The sequence below is a fragment of the Danio aesculapii genome, chromosome 6 (genome assembly GCF_903798145.1).
Source record: "Danio aesculapii chromosome 6, fDanAes4.1, whole genome shotgun sequence".
Taxonomy (NCBI): Eukaryota; Metazoa; Chordata; class Actinopteri; order Cypriniformes; family Danionidae; genus Danio; species Danio aesculapii.
In genome coordinates this window covers 49,486,994-49,506,216 of record NC_079440.1, presented here as the reverse complement: position 1 = coordinate 49,506,216, position 19,223 = coordinate 49,486,994, and the positions used below count along the sequence as shown (strand labels likewise).

Sequence of the window (19,223 nt, the reverse complement as noted above, 5' to 3'; positions counted from 1 at the left end):
TTTTTTTTCTGCAAAGCTGCTTTGAAATGATGTATAAATGAAAAGCAACATGCAAATAACCTTGGTCGCAGGGTCATTTATTAATTTATTATTGATTATTTAAGAATGTTTTAATTTGGAATTTTAGAATGCACAGTTATTTTAAGTCAATAATATATATTCTTATTTTTAATGATACACATCAGTTATTTTTAAGCATCCAGAATAATTAAATATTCATATAGGCTTTATTTATTTATTTATTTATTTATTTATTTATTTATTTATTTATTTATTTATTTATATTTCTTATTTTAAATCCAACACGTATGTTATTTGTAAGCATCCAGAATAATTAAATATTCATATATTCTTATTAAGTTATTTATTTATGCTTATTTTTATGATACACATTAGTTATTTTAATCATCCAGAATAATTAAACATTTTTATTTTATTTTATTTTTTTATTTATTGTTTTTTCTTATCTTCAATGATACACATGAGTTATTTTAAGCATCCAGAATAATTTAATATTTACATATTCTTATTTATTTATTTATTTATTTATTTATTTATTTATTTATTTATTAGTATTATCTTTTTTTTCATCAGTTATTTTTAAGCATCCAGAATAATTAAATTGGAATTCAATTGCAATTCAATCTCTCTTTTTTTGCCAAATAATTTTATAATGTTTTTAAAGTAAGAAGTAACTAGAGTAATTAAATTTTCTACTGAATATTTACATATAGCACTATATGATTTGTATATTGAAAATGTAAATGAAATAAAAATTGTTGCTCAAAGTATGAAAATATGTATGCACTTTGCTGGAACCGAAAATAGCTTATTTTAAATGTGTTTTTATATAACTGATCGTGTTATTAGGTCAGAGGTTTACCTCCAGTTTGCCCATTTCCAGACCTACAGTAACGATCACACCGAGCAAACATCTGTTTATGGGTGCTTAAGAAAAGAGATTTTTGCTTAATTAGGCCTCTGACGGTGGTGAATTTAAGTTCCTCATTGCAGCATAACATATTTAAAACACTTCTCTCTAGCAGGAGACGGTTTTTGAAAGTTGAAGTTGCTTTTTTCTAAAGCCCCACCCTGGCCATAAATTGTCAGCAAATGGTTTCAGAAAGATTAGCTGCTGGAATGGATTATAGAAGTGAGAAACAACAGAAGCCCTGAGGAAGGACAGCCTGCTCCTGAGAAAAAAATTATTTTGGTATGTGTTTAACGTTCCTCCTGAGCCATGTATGTGTTAATTAAGGCAGTTTGCAGTGGGCTCACAACACCCTTTGGACATGTTCTTCTTGGACTATCAATGGCAGAATGACTAATTAATTTACAGCGTTTTCACGTTTGCTCAAAGGAGCATCATGATGTGTCCTACTGTTCTGAAGAGCAAGCGGCTAATAGAATATGACTTTGGAGGTCACGTGTATGTATCACTTTTAAGCTGGGTAAACTTTTATGCAAATTGATCTGTCACATGGTTCTCTGGACCTGTTTTTACCTGGCATTGAGACAATGTTAAAGGAATAAGTCAATTTTAAATGAATGGACCCTTTTCACAGTTCCCGGTTTCTCAGTAGCACTGGGAGAGTACAACAATTTTTTTACCATCCTTTTTGCTGAAATAATAAAAGAAAAACTCCACAAGAGTGTTACAAGAGTTTCAGAAAAAGGAAAAAAAAATAGTGTGAGACTGATTACAGCAGCCAGAGAAGAGAATAATCAAATTACTGTCCTGCCCATAGACACTGTGTAAGAAATACCTGGACAAGCGGTAATTTGTTATTTTGTAAATTTATGCAAAAATGATATAATACATACATATCTGTAAATGTTCATACGTTTTCATAAAAATCTAAATATTAAAAACTTTAAAACATTAGGGGCTCTATTTTAACAATCTAGGCTGGCTTTTTTCATTTATATAGATATTTGTGTATTGCTGTACATCCTATGTGTATTAAGCAATGTGTAAGTGTTTGAACCCACAAAGGCGCTAACGTGCTCAGCCCTGGACTTTAAACCTGCGTTTAGTTGGTCAATGGCGCAGTCTATTTCAGTTCTTTATAATAGCAACGTGCCAACAATGTGCCTTAACACACCTCTATTTTACAAAGTGGTGTAAATGGATTTGCTATTTAAACAACATGGTGCAAAACATGAAAATTAGGGTTACGCTGGTCTGAAAATAGCAACAAATCACACAAAACACGTCTTGCACTTTATTGCGCCCTGTGTATGATAGGGCCCTTAAGATGCTTGTGACTGTTAAATGTGTCATAACAGTCTTGTGAAAAGGGTTGATATTTACTCACCATTTATTAACCTTCAATTGATTTCAAACCTTTTTCCTGAAAAAGAAGATATTTTGAACGGTGTTGGAAACATATAGCCATTGACAAAACAAATACTATGGAAGTCAGATACTATGGTCACGAAATTTCAACATTTATCAAAATATCTAATTTTGTATTTAATAGAAACTCAAACTGGTGAGCAGAAAAGTAAATGATGACACTTGTGGGTTTGAATCGAGACTATTAGTTTACATTCAAAGTAAATAAACTTACTATGTCAGATGGAAAGGTTTAGGTTTTGTCTGGTTAGCCTGCTTCATGCAAGTATTTTTTTATTAAGAATAAGTCAGCAGACAGAGAAAAGGTTGATTTTTAATTTAGTCAGGGTTGCCAGATCAAAGAAAATTACTAATGACTTTTTTTTTTTTGGTACATTTTTGGTCCTTGTACAATCAGAGTGAATTGCTGAATTCCCACAAAGGAAAATATTTCAGAGTCTTCTCTGATGTTTTTGAATACACATACATACGTAGATACAATATACTGCACATGTTAAATTGCTGAATTACTTTCTGCACACCAAACATCACTTTTGAGTACCTTTCTCAGATACTGGTGTAGCTGATATTCTACTTATTCAATTTGGGATTTGGCATCAAATGGTTTAACTCATTCATTTGCAGTGGACTTTGGGTTGCCAAGTATGTATACTGGAATTAATGTCTATTAAGACATGATTCAGTTTTCATTTTGCATTTATAAGAAAGTAACATTTTGGTCATGGCACTTTCTATAGAGGCTGCGTTTTCCAAGGAGCCCAATTGTGCCGGAAAAACGTGACCCTGGCAACACTGCAAACTGTAGATCAAGTTATACACAATATATTGTTGGGCATTGACCAATAAATGCTTATTTTTTATGTTGGTGGTAATATACACTAGTGTTTTGATAAACATACTTAGCTGTTTGTTTGTTTGTTTGTTTGTTTTGATGTGTGATACTCACTTTGATTTATGTACGTCTTATAGGGACCCCCTCGAAAATGAGATGGTTTATCTCAAGGGGCTATCCCAGTAAGAGAGAAAACTTTAGAATAATAACCTTGAGATAAATGAAGTTTTGTGACACTCATTCATGAAGTTTTGTGAAAACACACAGCATCTGTGTGTGCCCAACAACATACACACTTTGGTCGGAGAGGTGGTAATGCGATTAAGGTGTTTACGTGCCTGTTTATTGCGATAAAAATCTGTGTATGACACATGATTTTAATACGATTATGGTTTCTGTGGTTGTGAGCCTAATCCTATTAGTTTGCTTTAAGTATTGTGCTTGAATTAAGTGAAATTTAATTGCTCTAGCATATGAATATATTAACACAGCAGAGATGCTCATGTTCAAGTTTTCCAAGATTTCTTTTTTTAATAGTTTTGTTTGATGACTGTTTGGTCTGTAGACGATCAAAAATGCTTAAGTGGGCTAATAATATTGACCTTAAACCTAAAAAATGAAAAACTGCTTTTATTCTAGTCAAAATAAAACAAATAAGACTTTTTTTTCCAGAAGAAAAAATATTATGGGAAATACTGTGAACAATTCCTTGCTCTGTTCAACATCATTTGGGAAATATTTGAAAAAGAAAAAAAAAATTCATGTGAGGCCTAATAATTTTGACTTAATATTTATAATAAAACTGTAAATAATAAGTTGGACTTTTTTGTGAATGCTTTGCAGGCCTTTTTATATTGTCAGCCTATAAATTTGGGTAATTTTAAATACCTAAGAGTGCTCCTATAGCACTAGGAAAATACCAGATCAGATCATTTGTTTGAATAATTCTCTGGCAAGCTTTACTCTGTCAGTGGCATCTGCTTTGAATCGGCTGTGATGTTTTATTACAGCAAAAACGTGCAGATCTAATTGAATTAATGAAGTGGCTGACTATTACTGTGGTAATTGAATATTTGTTCTGAATACAAACACTTGATTGGGGAGTCCTCAGAGAGCCAGTGAAGAACTGATGCTTTCATGAATTATTCTCAGTGGTCGAACCGAGCTGGTAATGGCGTAGTTTTCTTTTGTTCAAGATTGTGCAATAGCTTTGGTATTCATTGCTGCAAGTATTCTGTTCAAATATATAGCAAATGTGTCTCACTGACATGTTGAATCGCCACATACACCTGTTTGTAATTCTTATATTATTAACATTTTTACTAAAGCCAGTGAGTATTTTTATACTGACCACTATTTCCCCCAGTAGTTGTTTTACATGGAATGGGAAAAGTTTTTTAATTGCAAGTGATTTATATTTATATGTTAAATAGTTAGAATGAACAGTTTTCATGCTGCTTAATATTTTTTTTGTCAGCCATTTTTTATGATTATTTGATAAATAAAACATTCTCAAACTTTGATTTTAAATGTTTTAGAAAAAATCTTGACTGATGCTCCCTATAAATATGTTCCTGCTGCCATGAGCTCTAATTTCTTTCAAAACTGCAATATTTTTACTGACCCCAAAACTTTAGCTGCAATGAATATGTAGCTATTATTGGCTCTGTTCAAGAAAAAAAAATCTATTTATTCTCTTTGCAAAAATGTGATTGCAGCATTAAATACATTTAATTTTCATGGATTTTGGGATCAATAAATCACTGTTAAATTTTTGTATTTGCATTTTTAAAAAAAAAAATTGCATTCATTTCATCACACATTGACACATAAAAGTAAATAAGAAAGCTGATGATCTTTCCCAGCGTAATAATCTGAGGAATTTACATTAAAAGTTTTATAAGTGGTTATATTTCTTGTTAATTAAAAATAAGTAAATAAATAGATATAGATAGATAGACAGACAGACAGACAGACAGACAGACACCTGCATTGTGAAATGCTGAGTTTTTTTTTCTTCCATTCAGCATGCGGTATCAACTTTCATTAAAACAACAGTCTTCCAGCAGTTCATGGTTGCATCCAGTATCGCCAAACCACAGTTAAAGTCGACAAATAATGAAACACCCGAAATTACATGAAACACGCGCTGCGCAGTCAATTTTTAAAATAGTTCAGCTTTTGCCACTGTGTGGATTAATACTGAATGTGTGTTGTTGTTATTACTTGGAGTTAGGGTTAAGAGTAGAGCAATATGCTCGTCCTTAACTGCATTGCTTTAATGCATTCCTACATTAGGCTCTCACATACTGTCTGCTACTTCTACTTAACCGTGGTGGGCATTTCTCTCTGTCACGTGCTGAATGCAGTCGACCAATCACAACGAACTGGATCATCAGACCAATCAGCAAAGATGAGCCTCACACTAAGGAGGGTTTGTTTTGAACAAATAAATCGCTGAACGAATCATATGGCAGTCGTGGCGTATTCTAAGACAATGAAAGTGTTTTTTGACCTTGCATGCATATCAGCCTGTTGTTGGAGACTCCTAAAAACAAAAATATTACCTTTTATAATGCAAAATAGGGGTTTTTTAAAGGAACAAAAGTTGTGTGTCATTCTGCCTCGTATAGTATTTATTTTACCTAAAAAGCTGTATGTTTTTGCAGTTTGCAGTCTAAAGCGTGCATTTACAATGAGGTTGTGTTAATTAAAATAGTTTACTTTTCAAATCTATGTCTTAACCTCTTACATAACTGCGTGCAAGCCTGATAAGTATAAGCTAACATTTCTAGTCCTGTTTACAGAAAATCAACAGCTTTTGTATTACTCAGTGTCGTCGTACTCACATTAATGAACAGATATGTTGATAATTATAAGTGTTCAGTTTCAACACTTCTCCTGCCAGTTCAGAAGTGGCCATGGCAGACGTTACCAGCAGATGAGCTGAGATACCCGTGTCTGGCAGCCATTGACTGTACGTAGGCTTGAGGAGAGGTTTGAAAATCTTTTGGCTACACACTGCAGGTCTCAAATCTTGCTAAGCATCTCGTAACTCTGCCTTGCCTGTTTCCCCACATAGACATTTCCCTCTTTGTGGTGCAAATTGGAGTGAGGTTAGTTAGAGACTTGAATAGCCTGAGACAGAGTGAGGAGCTGCATCACTGCTCTGTGCGTGCAGCCATCACTCCTGTACAGAGTGCTTTCTTTAAGCCCACTGATGAGTCTGATGGCCTTTATACTGCTGGATTTACTATCTATCGCTCCATTGTTCAGTCTATCCGTCTATACATCCATCCATCAACTCATCCACCTACCCATCCATCCATCCATCCATCCATGAATTTATCCATCCATCCATCTATCTACCCATACATACATACATCCGTCTGTCCTTCATTCTGTTGTCCTGTGTTACTGTCTTTCATTCTATCGTTCTGTCTTTTATTGTCATTATCTTTAGCTGTCTCTCATTTTATCATTCTGTCTTTCATTCTATCCATCCATCCATCCATCCAGTCGATAATTTATCGATAATTTATTTACAAATGTTTTAAATTGGTTAATTGGTCGATCGATCGATCGACCAATTAACCAATTTAAAACATTGACATAAAATGACATAAAAATATAATATTTTTTAATTAACATAATTTTGTGCTAAGCCAAAATGTAATAAACTGCAACAAAAATAATTGATTCATGAAACCAAAGACTGTTAAACACCCAAAATGACTTTAAATGTCAAAGACGTTTTAAAATACGCACCACCTATAAATAAACCCTAGATTTGAGTTTCAAACATTTAGATTCTCACATGAAAAACTCCTGGCTCAATGGAAATACATGGCTCAAGCTACATTATTTGTAAATTTTGAAAATTGCATTGCCCAGGTACATTTGGTTGCACTTTCCGATGACAAATACACTAGAGGGTGCGGTTTACATTTTTGCGAATCTATCTATCTATCTATCTATCTGTCTGTCTGTCTGTCTGTCTGTCTGTCTGTCTGTCTGTCTGTCTGTCTGTCTGTCTGTCTGTCTGCCTGCCTGCCTGCCTGCCTGCCTGCCTGCCTGCCTGTCTGTCTGTCTGTCTGTCTGTCTGTCTGTCTGTCTGTCTATCTGTCTATCTATCTTATCTGTCTATCTAATCTGCCTGCCCATCCATCCATCCTTCCATCCATCCTTCCATCCATCCATGGCTATTCTATCATTCTATCTATTGTTCTATCTTTCGGTCTTTCATACTGTTGTTCTATTTTCCTGTCTATCATTTTATCATATCTATCTTTTTCTATCTTTTATTTTCATCCATTCGTCCATCTGTCTGTCTGTTTGTCGTTCTTTGACTTTCATATAGAATGATTTTCTGGTAGTTGTTAGGGCGAGACCTCATTGTGATGCTGACAGTGGCCATGTGTCCTCTCTGCTGAATAATATGGTTGGCGAAGGATCTTTTGGCTGAGCAGTAATCTCTCTCTCTCTCTCTCTCTCTCTCTCTGTGTCTCTCTGGAGGTGGAAGTCTACCTGTGTTTCTTCCTGATCCCATTGTTTGAAGTGCCGCACAATGTCTCATCAAATGAACCTCAGAAGAAAACTCTCAGCCCTTTGAAGCTGTGGAGTACACTCGCGGCTCTAATAAGGATATATGTCTGGGGACAGTTCACTGTTTAGTGCCATCTCCCTGCTAGAGTCAGACCCCTATACTGCACATAAACAAAAGTCGTGACACTAGTTTCTGCTGGTTTTGCTTGGTTTATGTCATGTTCAATAACTTGATTTATATAATGTCACCCTCAGAGGTTGCAGTTGCTTACTGTAAGTCTTGTTCCTTTTTTTATAGCACATGCTGTTGCTAGTGTGTTTGGGGTGGTTGGTGTTCTCCATCATTACAAGGTGGTTTTGTAAGGCATTCTAGTTTGCTGTTATGGCTTCCTGGATTATTTATGGTTTCTATGATGTTCTGGATGGTTAATAGATCATTTTCGATAGCTGTCAGTGGGTACTTGCTAGGATGTTGCTATGGTGTTTTGGTGGATACATTTACTAGGTTTTGCTGTGTGGTTACTATGTGATTTGAAAGGTATTGTAGTTTTTGTTAGTGTGTTGCTATGGTGTTTTAATGCAGGGGTTTTCAACCTTTTAGCACACATGCTTCCCCAAGTTTGACCAATTTCACTTGCGCCCCCCCTCCACTTAACCAAAATTATAATGCATATGCAAACATCATCCACATATTACTAGCTGCGTTTAAAGTGCATAACATTAACCTGCCAGGGCTTAGTGGCCACATACTGTTATGAAGCGGACAGGAGACAGAGGTAAGGAAACGTTAGGGTGTTTATTAAATGACAACAAGGAGCACATGAAGGATAGCCAGGAGGATCAGGAATGATGTTGGGGTCTTTTCCTCCGTGGCTGGGTAACAGGAATACACGAGGATGGACAGCACACACCAGATACAGCTGACAGAGGATGACACAGACTTGGAAGGACTGGAAGACAGGACGATTCGGGTGGACCAGGAAGACTAGGAGGAATACAAAGAGAACAGGTAAGTAAAGCGTTTGTTTTAGCTGAGGATGACTACGCTGAGTGGTCGCTCAGTTGTCCGCTTTCGTCGAGACGAGCCCGGACAATGAGCGACTGGAGTGCTGTGCTTTTATCTGGTGCTCGTGAATGTGATGCAGCTGTGTGCTCATTAGAAGTCAGGTGATGGTGATCTTCGTGAGTGGGGATCGTGAGAGCCTGACCAATCCGTGACAGTACCCCCCTCCCCAGGGCCCGCTCCTGAGGGCCGACACCTCCGACGCCGTGGTGGTCTCCCTCTGCCTCTAGGCGCTGGGAACTCAGGGTGGCTCTCATGAAACTCCACCATGAGACTAGGATCGAGAATATCAGCTCTGGGAACCCATGTCCTTTCTTCGGGGCCGTACCCTTCCCAGTCCACCAGGTACTCCAACTGGCCACCACGACGTCGGGAACGCAAGATCTCCTTCACTGCGTAGACGGCTCCTTCTTCTAGGAGCAGTGGAGGAGGGGGTTCCTCTTCGTGGTCAGGCTCTGTGGAGGGAAGAACAGGATCGTGATAGGGTTTCAGGAGTGATACGTGGAATGTAGGGTGAATACGGTAGTGAGAGGGTAATTGTAGTTTGTAGGTGACGGGGTTAACCTGTTCCACGATGGTGAAGGGACCAACAAATCGGGGACTTAACTTGCGAGAGGGCAGTCGCATGCGTATGTCCCGGGTGGATAGCCACACCTTTTGTCCGGGTGTGTATCTGGGTTCTTCAGACCTTCTTCTATCGGCGGTTACCTTGCTTCGACGGACTGCCCTCTGCAGATGTTGATGAGCCTCGTCCCAGACTCTCTCGCTCTCCCGGAACCAGTGATCCACTGCGGGGACATCAGATGGTTCGCCATCCCAGGGAAAGAGCGGTGGTTGGAAGCCCAGGACGCACTGGAATGGTGTGAGTCCGGTGGAGGGTTGCCGCAGTGAATTTTGGGCATATTCTGCCCAGCCCAAATACTGGCTCCAGGAGCTCTGGTGACCACTGCAGAAGGTCCTCAGGAACCGTCCCACCTCCTGAATCTTCCTCTCTGTCTGCCCGTTGGTTTGGGGATGATATCCAGAAGAGAGGCTGACGGCCACACCTAGGAGCTTGAAGAAGGCTTTCCATAGACGTGAGATGAACTGTGGACCTCTGTCCGACACAATATCTTCTGGAATACCAAATGACCTGAAGACTTGATTAAAGATATTGTCGGCTGTTTCAAAGGCTGTGGGAAGACCTTTCAGAGGGATTAGTTTGACAAACTTTGAGAATCTATCTACGATGACTAGAATACAGGTATTACCTTCTGACGAGGGGAGGTCAGTGATAAAGTCCACTCCTAGGTGTGACCAGGGACGGTTCGGAATCGGCAAGGGATGGAGCTTTCCAGCGGGTAGATGACGTGGGCTCTTGGATTGGGCACAGTCCTTACAGCCCTGAACATATTGCCTCACATCCCTTGCCATGTTTGGCCACCAGAATCGTTGGGATACTAGCGAGAGAGTATTGTTGATCCCTGGATGTCCAGTGCCTAGCGAGGTATGTAAGGAGTGGATCAGATCTACCCGGTGTTCAGGTGGTATGAACTGCCGATGAGGAGGGCATCCCGGCGGAGCAGGGGCTTCCGGAGTGGCAACGACTGGAGGAGCGTTCCAGGTGATCGGACAAATGGAGATGTGTTCGGGAAGAATCTTCGTTGGGAGTTCTTCATGATCGTGATGCTCGTGTAAACGAGAGAGAGCGTCTGCTCTTAGATTCTTGGGTCCTGGACGATAGGAAATGGAGAAATCAAAACGTGAGAAGAAAAGTGACCATCTGGCTTGACGTGGACATAGTCTCTTGGCCTCTTTGATATATTGGAGGTTTTTGTGATCTGTGATCACCTGGAACGGATGTTTGGCTCCCTCCAACCAGTGACGCCACTCCTCCAAGGCTAGCTTGATTGCTAGAAGCTCCCTGTCTCCTATGCTGTAATTCTGCTCCGCCGGGCTCAACTTCCGAGAGAAATAGGCACAGGGATGCAGTCGGGGCGGTGTATCATGATGTTGGGATAATACTGCCCCGACGCCGGTGGTGGATGCGTCCACTTCCACCACGAAAGGAAGATTTGGGTCAGGATGAGTCAGGAGTGGGGCCCTTGTGAACTCCTTCTTAAGAAGGCGGAAGGCTGCGGCTGCTTCTTTGGTCCACTCCAGTCCTTTGGGTTTACCCTTGAGGAGATTAGTGAGAGGTGATGTAATCCTGCTGTAGTCCTTGATAAACCGTCTATAAAAGTTAGCAAACCCAAGAAACCTCTGGAGCTCCTTAATGGAAGTGGGTTCTGACCAGGATAGAACAGCCTCAATTTTCTTCCCATCCATACGTATACCGGTTTGGTCAATGATGTATCCCAAGAAATGAATCGACTTCTGGTGGAATGAGCATTTCTCCGCTTTGAGGTAGAGGTGATGTTCTCTCAATGTGTGTAGGACCTCCGCAACGTGTTGGCGATGTTCGGCCTCACTCCGGGAGTAAATGAGGATGTCATCTATGTACACTATTACAAAGTGGTGAAGAAACTCCCGGAGGACTTCATGAATGAAGTTTTGGAATACGGAGGGGGCGTTGACCAGACCGTAAGGCATGACCTCATATTCATAGTGGCCAGTAGGGGTCACGAATGCTGTCTTCCATTGGTCCCCCTCACGTATTCTTATCAGATTATACGCGCTGCGGAGGTCCAATTTAGTGAAGACTTTAGCTTCTCGGAGCTGTTCCAAAGCGGCTGGTACCAGAGGAAGGGGATATCGGTATTTTACTGTACCGTTATTTAGGACCCTGTAGTCGATGCATGGACGCAGCCCTCCGTCCTTCTTGGCCACAAAGAAGAAGCTTGAGGCGGCTGGTGATTTTGAGTGACGTATGTACCCCTGACTCAGAGCCTCCCTTATGTAATCTTCCATTGCCTGATTCTCTGGAAGCGAGAGCGGGTAGATCCTACCTCTTGGCAACTGGGCATCTGGAACTAGGTCGATCGCGCAGTCCCATGGCCGATGCGGCGGTAGCTGGGAAGCTCTCTTGGGGCAGAAGACATCATGAAAGGAGCTGTACTCCTTAGGAATGTGGATAGACTGCTTCTCAGGAGGACTCTCGACCGATGTTGTAAACAAAGAAATGGGGTTCCGACCTTGAAGAGGGAGATTTGGAAAACAGGTAGGTGTACATCCAGATCCCCATTTCTTTATCTCTCCTGTGCCCCAAGAGATGATGGGATCGTGCTTCACCAGCCACGGGCGCCCTAGAATGATGTCCATATTTGCACCCTCCAGAACCAGAAATTGAATCCTCTCTTGATGTAACAACCCCACTTGAAGAAGGATGTCTTCGCATTGTCGATGGATACGGGTCGAAGATCGAGTGCACTGGGTTATCGGTTGTATCTGGTATATATGCGAGGACGCCTCAGTACGTAGGTGGAGTTGACGACAGAGGGATTGGGAGATGAAGTTCCCTGCTGACCCGGAGTCGATGAGGGCTGTGACAAGGAGAGAAATAGAGGCAGTAGTTATTTGTACGGTGGTAGTAAGTGGTTTACATTGTTCAATATTCGTACTGAATACACTCACTGAAGTCCGAATGGGACGAAGGGGACACTCCATACGGGTGTGTCCACTGACACCGCAGTATAGACACAGACCCCGGGTCAGCCTCCTCTGTCGTTCCGCTGATGTCAGTCTTCCAGACTCTATTATCATGGGTTCTGGTTCTGGAGAGGCTGTTGACTCAGGCGATTGGAGGAGTGCAGACGAGGGGGTGATGGTGTCCTGTTGATAGGAACGGAGACGATCGGAACATCGGAGAGAATGTTGGATGAATCTCTCCAGACCCATAGTATCATCTAATGTGGCCAGCTGGATTCGGAGAGTGGGTTCCAAGCCGAGCCGGTACGTGGTCAACAACGATCTCTCATTCCATCCACTTGCAGCTGCTAGAGTGCGAAACCGGAGAGCATATTCCTGTGTAGATAGAGTACCTTGCTTTAGATGATACAGCTGCTCTCCAGCGGCTACTTCCCCATCAGAACGTCCAAACACCTCTTTGAAATACTCCGTGAAGGTAGTGATGGAATTCATGACCGGCCCGGCTTGGTTCCAGATCGTCTCAGCCCATTTAAGTGCAGGCCCAGAGAGTAGTGATACGATGTAGGCGATCTTTGACTTATCTGTGGGATATAGAGAAGGTTGCATTTCGAATATGAGGGAACATTGTAACAGAAAACCATTGCACTCCCCCGCTCCGCCTGAGTAGGGCGCTGGTCGGGCCATGGGACTGGAAGGAAGGGCCGAAGAAGAAACTGTGGAGGCGGAAGTGCTCGGTGCTGGTGGTGCGTTGGAAAGTGGAGCTGGTGGCTGTAGAATCCGCTTCAACTGGTCCACCAGCTCTTGAAAGTGATCGGGGGTGCTCATGTTGTCGTCGTTATGGGTCCGGGCTTCTGTTATGAAGCGGACAGGAGACAGAGGTAAGGAAACGTTAGGGTGTTTATTAAATGACAACAAGGAGCACATGAAGGATAGCCAGGAGGATCAGGAATGATGTTGGGGTCTTTTCCTCCGTGGCTGGGTAACAGGAATACACGAGGATGGACAGCACACACCAGATACAGCTGACAGAGGATGACACAGACTTGGAAGGACTGGAAGACAGGACGATTCGGGTGGACCAGGAAGACTAGGAGGAATACAAAGAGAACAGGTAAGTAAAGCGTTTGTTTTAGCTGAGGATGACTACGCTGAGTGGTCGCTCAGTTGTCCGCTTTCGTCGAGACGAGCCCGGACAATGAGCGACTGGAGTGCTGTGCTTTTATCTGGTGCTCGTGAATGTGATGCAGCTGTGTGCTCATTAGAAGTCAGGTGATGGTGATCTTCGTGAGTGGGGATCGTGAGAGCCTGACCAATCCGTGACACATACGTGGACAGCACATTTTAGCTCTTAAGTGGCTATTTAAAATACTTTGAATGCTTAATATTTTGTTACAGACATACAGTGTCATCCTGCAACTGTTTTGCAGCATATGAAATGTCCTAAACACTATATTTAACTGTTCAAAATGAGCAAAAAAATTTGTTTTTACCCTCTGATGGTCAAAACATGTTCAAATAAGTTTTTCATGATATATAATGATTAAAAAACAGTCAGGAAAAAGTGTTTTATGTAAATTTGGACCACGAGTCCACATATATGGACATAATTTTTCTCTAAAAGTACATTACATCAAAAGATGATACTTAGGTTTTATTCTAATTAGTTTCCAATAAGCCCAAATAGCAAAGAGAAAAAAAAATGCATGCAAAAAACACATTGAGCCTTAAGGGGTTAATTACATTGAAACTTAAATAAATAGCTTAACTTATTTAGTGTGATGGCTGAGCCTGTTTCTGTGAGGACAACATGGTTGGATTCCTGACACGACTAACCGTAAATCATCTTCCACTGTCAATAAGCGTGAGCCATAGCCAAACTTGTTTTTGATGTATGTGCATACATAAAATGTTGCTTCGCAAACCAAGTTCGAAAGCCCTGACGGTGTGGTTGAGTCGAACATTGAGTATGTTTACATGGACACCAATACTTTTAATAGATTTTAATACAATTAAGACAATACTTTGATTAAGAGTCACCTTGTAAACAGCGATTTTTGATTTCATTATCCGACTAAAGTCATACCTGAACTAAACAGAAATGTCAAGGAGTATGCGTATATTAGTGGCATAATTGAAGTAAACACGACAATCAAACTATTAACATAATGTAGGACTTTTTGCCATATTTTCCGACATAATCCTGTCAGTAAAGGACTGCAGACACGCACATCGTGAAATGTGGAAGTTTTTTTTCTTTCCATTAGGTGTGCGTTATTAAATTCCATACCACTCTCACTAGTCCTTACTCTTTATTTGTAAAAATTAAATATTTTGTGTAGCTACATCACCCAGTATATATGAGATCACAGTGAAGAAAAAACAACAACTCAGAAACATGCATGTTCCATAAATTTCCATCTCATATTTAACTAAATCTAATATAGGCCTATAGCTGAAACGTTGATAATGTATCTTTTTTTTTTTTCAAACATTTGTCAAAATGTGCATATATATATATATATATATATATATATATATATATATATATATATATATATATATATATATATATATATATATATATATATATATTTATATTTATATATATATATATATATATATATATATTTTTTTTTTTTTTTTTTTACGGTTGTCTTGGAAGAGAACGGCCATTCCAAGCTAAGTGGAGAAACAACCGTAACCATACCAAAGTGTTTATGTTTACCACACATTTTGTTGTTGAGGAGGTGAAAACTTAGCACAACACTCCATAATAAACCACACGATACAGCATGGGCCTTCACTCATATCTATTGCACAAAAGTTGACCAAGCAACTCAGGGCCTTGGAAATTTCAATCATTTCATGTGCAGCCTCTTGTTTTGATGAATATTTTGTCCTTATGAAATTCTCATAATCCTTTACATCTGTCTGCATTATAAGGGGAGCTGCACCGCCACCAAGCATGGCTGTAAAAAATCTTAATTCCTTAATCCAGAACGGTTGACTCATCAGAGTTTGAAATAAGCCTCTCGCAGCTTCCAAGCCTCCACAGAGAAGAAAGGATATTCATCAACAGCAATCCAGCATAGCTGATAATCAGCCTTAGATTTTAGTGAGAATTTGATGTGGATTATGTCTTGGTATAGTTCTAACCCAAACACAAGTAGTGCAAACACAATTTCTTGTGCTATTGTTCAGTAGACTCAGCTGCATAGGGTCCAGGGAATTAAGTTGGACACGGTCAGGTGCTCGGAATACAGATAGCTTAACCAAAACTTTAAAGCCTGAGACAGCAGGGCTTTCCACAGAATAAGGCACCTAATCTAAAATGCATCATTGGATGCAGCAGCATTGTTATCCTGTGCACCTCGCCTGCCTCCTTCCATAAGCTATTGCTCTCAGGAAAAAAGAAATTGCACTCAATGTATCTGCAAAGGAAATTTCGACTTGTTTATACAGAGCTAAATAACTACGCCCATGCATTATATACTAAGCAGTGGTAATGCAGGGTTTTATTTTTCTATTTCAGCTTTAAATGAGGTTCCTTTTTTCCTTTCATATACAATGCTTATTTTTATATTAGCAATAAGTGGTTTTGAAAAGCTACACTGTAATGTAGATATAGCATTAAATAACCTCTAAAGCAATACATTTTGCAAAAGTCCTATTAAATTGACTGCTAGCACATTTAGTCCTGCTTAAATAGATTGCAGTTTCCAGCACACCATCAATCTCAGCGGAATTTCGTTCACAGATTTTGGACGCTGACCTGGATATGTCCGTACACGAGTGCTTGCTTGTTACTGTGAAGGTATATGGGGTTTGCATCTCTTTAATCTGATTTCTTTGCTTCCGTCTTCAGGCATAGGTGGCAATCCGGTGCAGTTTAATGAGAATGGAGATGCCCCAGGCCGATACGAGATCTATCAGTACCAAATAAAGAACAAAACAGCCGAATACAAAATCATAGGCCATTGGACTGACCAGCTTTACCTAAATGTGAGTATATTTCTTACCTCATTTTCCTTTTGTGAAACATTAAAGAATACATTTTTAAAGAAATGTATCAGTTTTCAAGCTCAAAAGGGCAAAATAAATCATAAAAGTGTGTGAATCTTCTTCTGAGATTCTTCTTCTAAGTCTTCTGAATAGCTTTGGGTGAAGGACAGACAAAAAAAATCTCATGATATCCTAAACCTTGTAAAGAATTTGAAAGTGGTATGTCAGATTGCACACCTGTAACGAGCAATAACACTTCACCATTAATGATGTTAGAGTTAGTAGTAAAATAATACATACATTTCTATCTTTTTACAACATGGCTTTAGAATAAAGACAAATGCCTTTTCGAAGCTGTTTTTTGTGCAGGGACTTCACAAAAAAAGCTCAAATGTAAAAATTACAGGATTTTCCTATTGATTAAAATGGTATACGGTGAGATACGGTGTGCAAACAACAGTGGTAGAAAGAGTACTGAAAAATCATAGTTAAGTAAATCATCAGTACCATTACTTGCCAAAAAAAGTAGGGAAAGTATCTGTTGTAAATATTACTCAAAGTATGAGTAAAAAGTAGACCTTTCAAAAATACTCAAGAGTAGTGAGTAGTGAGTATTACACTGTAAAAAGCTGATGCATTTACATGTAATTTGTGGATGTGTGTAAACGTAACATTCTGTAGTGCATTTAGTTTGTGCCCAGCAGGCACACAACATCATAAGACGTTAATATTAGGTTAGATTTTGGTTGTGAGGTCAGATGACCAAATTCAATGTCTAGCCAGCGTCTAGGAACAACTTTATTTTGATGTCCAATAATGACGTCAAATGACGTTGATATTTGGTCGATTTTAGGTTGTGTTAGAAAGTGACCAAAATCCAAAGTTGGGCCAACATCTTAAATCAACGTCATATTGACGTCAAATACTGACATTTATTCGTCAGGTATGGCAACCAAAAGACATCATAGTGGTAACGCCCACACAACCTCAAGCTGTAACATCATTAGATGTTGATATTTGGTTGATTTTAGTTTGGACGTTGGACATTGACATCAGCCTGACATTGAGTTCTGATGTCAACCTGATTTTCATTTCTAAGCAAAATGCAACATCCCCAAGATGGTGGAGTGCAACTTCAATCTGACATCATGTTGATGTCTTGTGCCTGCTGTGTGTTTGAGGCCATTTCGGTCTTCATACAGTAAACAGTGACATGCATCTAAACGGTCTCTGGGTCAATGATTGTAAAGATTTTGGACATCTTCTTGGACACTTTTAATGCCTCCAAACAGTTTGCTGCAATTATAAATTGCCCATGTGTTGAGGTAGATCATTATGATGCTTTTTACCTCTTTACTTCTATGTGTGATTCGATTGGACAAGAATAACAGAACTGATTTTTCTAATCCCCATAGACCAGAAAAAATTGTGTCTGGCGGTTGAAGGAAAGTAGTGAAGTAAAAGTACCGATACTGCACTAAAAATGTACTCAAGGGAAAGTAAAAGTTCACATTTTTAAAACTGCTCAGTAAATTAGGATTCCTGAGAAAATACCTAATTACAGTAGTATTTACAGTAGTAAATACATTAGTATTGAGTATTTGTAATTTGTGTACTTTACACCACTGGCAAACAATAATAAATGACTTCTCACGTTTTGGTGATCTGAACGTGCACATCACTTGTGAATAAGGCTTGAAGACGGCTCCTATGAGATGCTCAAGAATTAATTTAGTGAGTCAGTGGATGACGAAATGAAAACACTCTTCTGAGATGTTAAACACTGCTTCATGTCTCTAGCCCAGACGAATGGTAAATAGAGTGCGTTTTTGTGCTACAGGTGCGGGCGATGCAGTGGCCAGGTGGAGGGAAGCAGGTGCCGACTTCCATCTGCAGTCAACCCTGTAAACCCGGATGGCGCAAGAAGATAGTTAAGGGCATGTCCTGCTGTTGGCACTGCGAGCGCTGCGACGGCTACCAGTATCAAGCCGACCTTTACACCTGCAAGATGTGCCGCTTCGATTTAAGACCTAACAAGAACCACACAGGCTGCCAGCCTATTCCTATTGTGAAGCTGGAGTGGAGCTCGCCGTGGGCCGTCATACCTGTCTTAATCGCCATTCTTGGAATCATAGCCACGCTTTTCGTGGTGGTGACCTTCATCCGCTATAATGACACGCCGATTGTTAAGGCATCTGGCCGAGAGCTCAGCTACGTCCTGCTTACAGGAATCTTTTTGTGTTACGCCACCACTTTCCTCATGATCTCCACTCCAGATGTAGGGATCTGCTCGCTGCGGCGGATTTTCCTGGGGCTCGGAATGAGCATCAGCTACGCGGCGCTGCTCACCAAAACCAATCGGATTTATCGGATTTTCGAGCAGGGGAAAATGACGGTGAGCGCGCCACGCTTCATCAGTCCAGCTTCGCAGCTGATAATCACCTTCAGCTTGATTTCCGTTCAGCTCCTGGGGGTGTGCATCTGGTTTGCTGTAGACCCTTCGCAAGCTCTCATTGACTATGAGGATCAGCGCACCTTAGACCCAGAGATGGCACGCGGAGTCCTAAAGTGCGACATTTCAGACTTGTCGCTCATCTGCCTGCTGGGATACAGCATGTTGCTGATGGTGACGTGTACGGTGTATGCCATCAAGACACGAGGGGTTCCCGAGACCTTCAATGAGGCCAAGCCCATCGGGTTCACCATGTACACCACCTGCATCATCTGGCTCGCTTTCATCCCTATTTTCTTCGGGACATCGCAGTCAACGGAAAAGGTAAGAGCTGATGATTGAGTGCGACTCCTGAAGACCTTGCATTTGAAAGTAATGGCAGTATTTACCGCCTTTAAGCTTT

The 19,223-nt window shown here is 40.2% G+C and overlaps 1 protein-coding gene across 4 annotated transcripts in view; it reads left to right on the top strand.

The window, feature by feature from the left end:
• grm4 (glutamate receptor, metabotropic 4) overlaps positions 1 to 19,223 on the top strand; it is a 394,250-nt gene that overhangs the window by 317,178 nt on the left and 57,849 nt on the right. For all 4 annotated transcript variants that reach the window (XM_056460431.1, XM_056460429.1, XM_056460430.1 and 1 more), the window contains 2 exons: positions 16,232 to 16,368; positions 18,209 to 19,144. In XM_056460431.1, the coding sequence (XP_056316406.1) occupies positions 16,232 to 16,368; positions 18,209 to 19,144 (1,073 nt within the window). The remainder of the gene's footprint in view (positions 1 to 16,231; positions 16,369 to 18,208; positions 19,145 to 19,223) is intronic.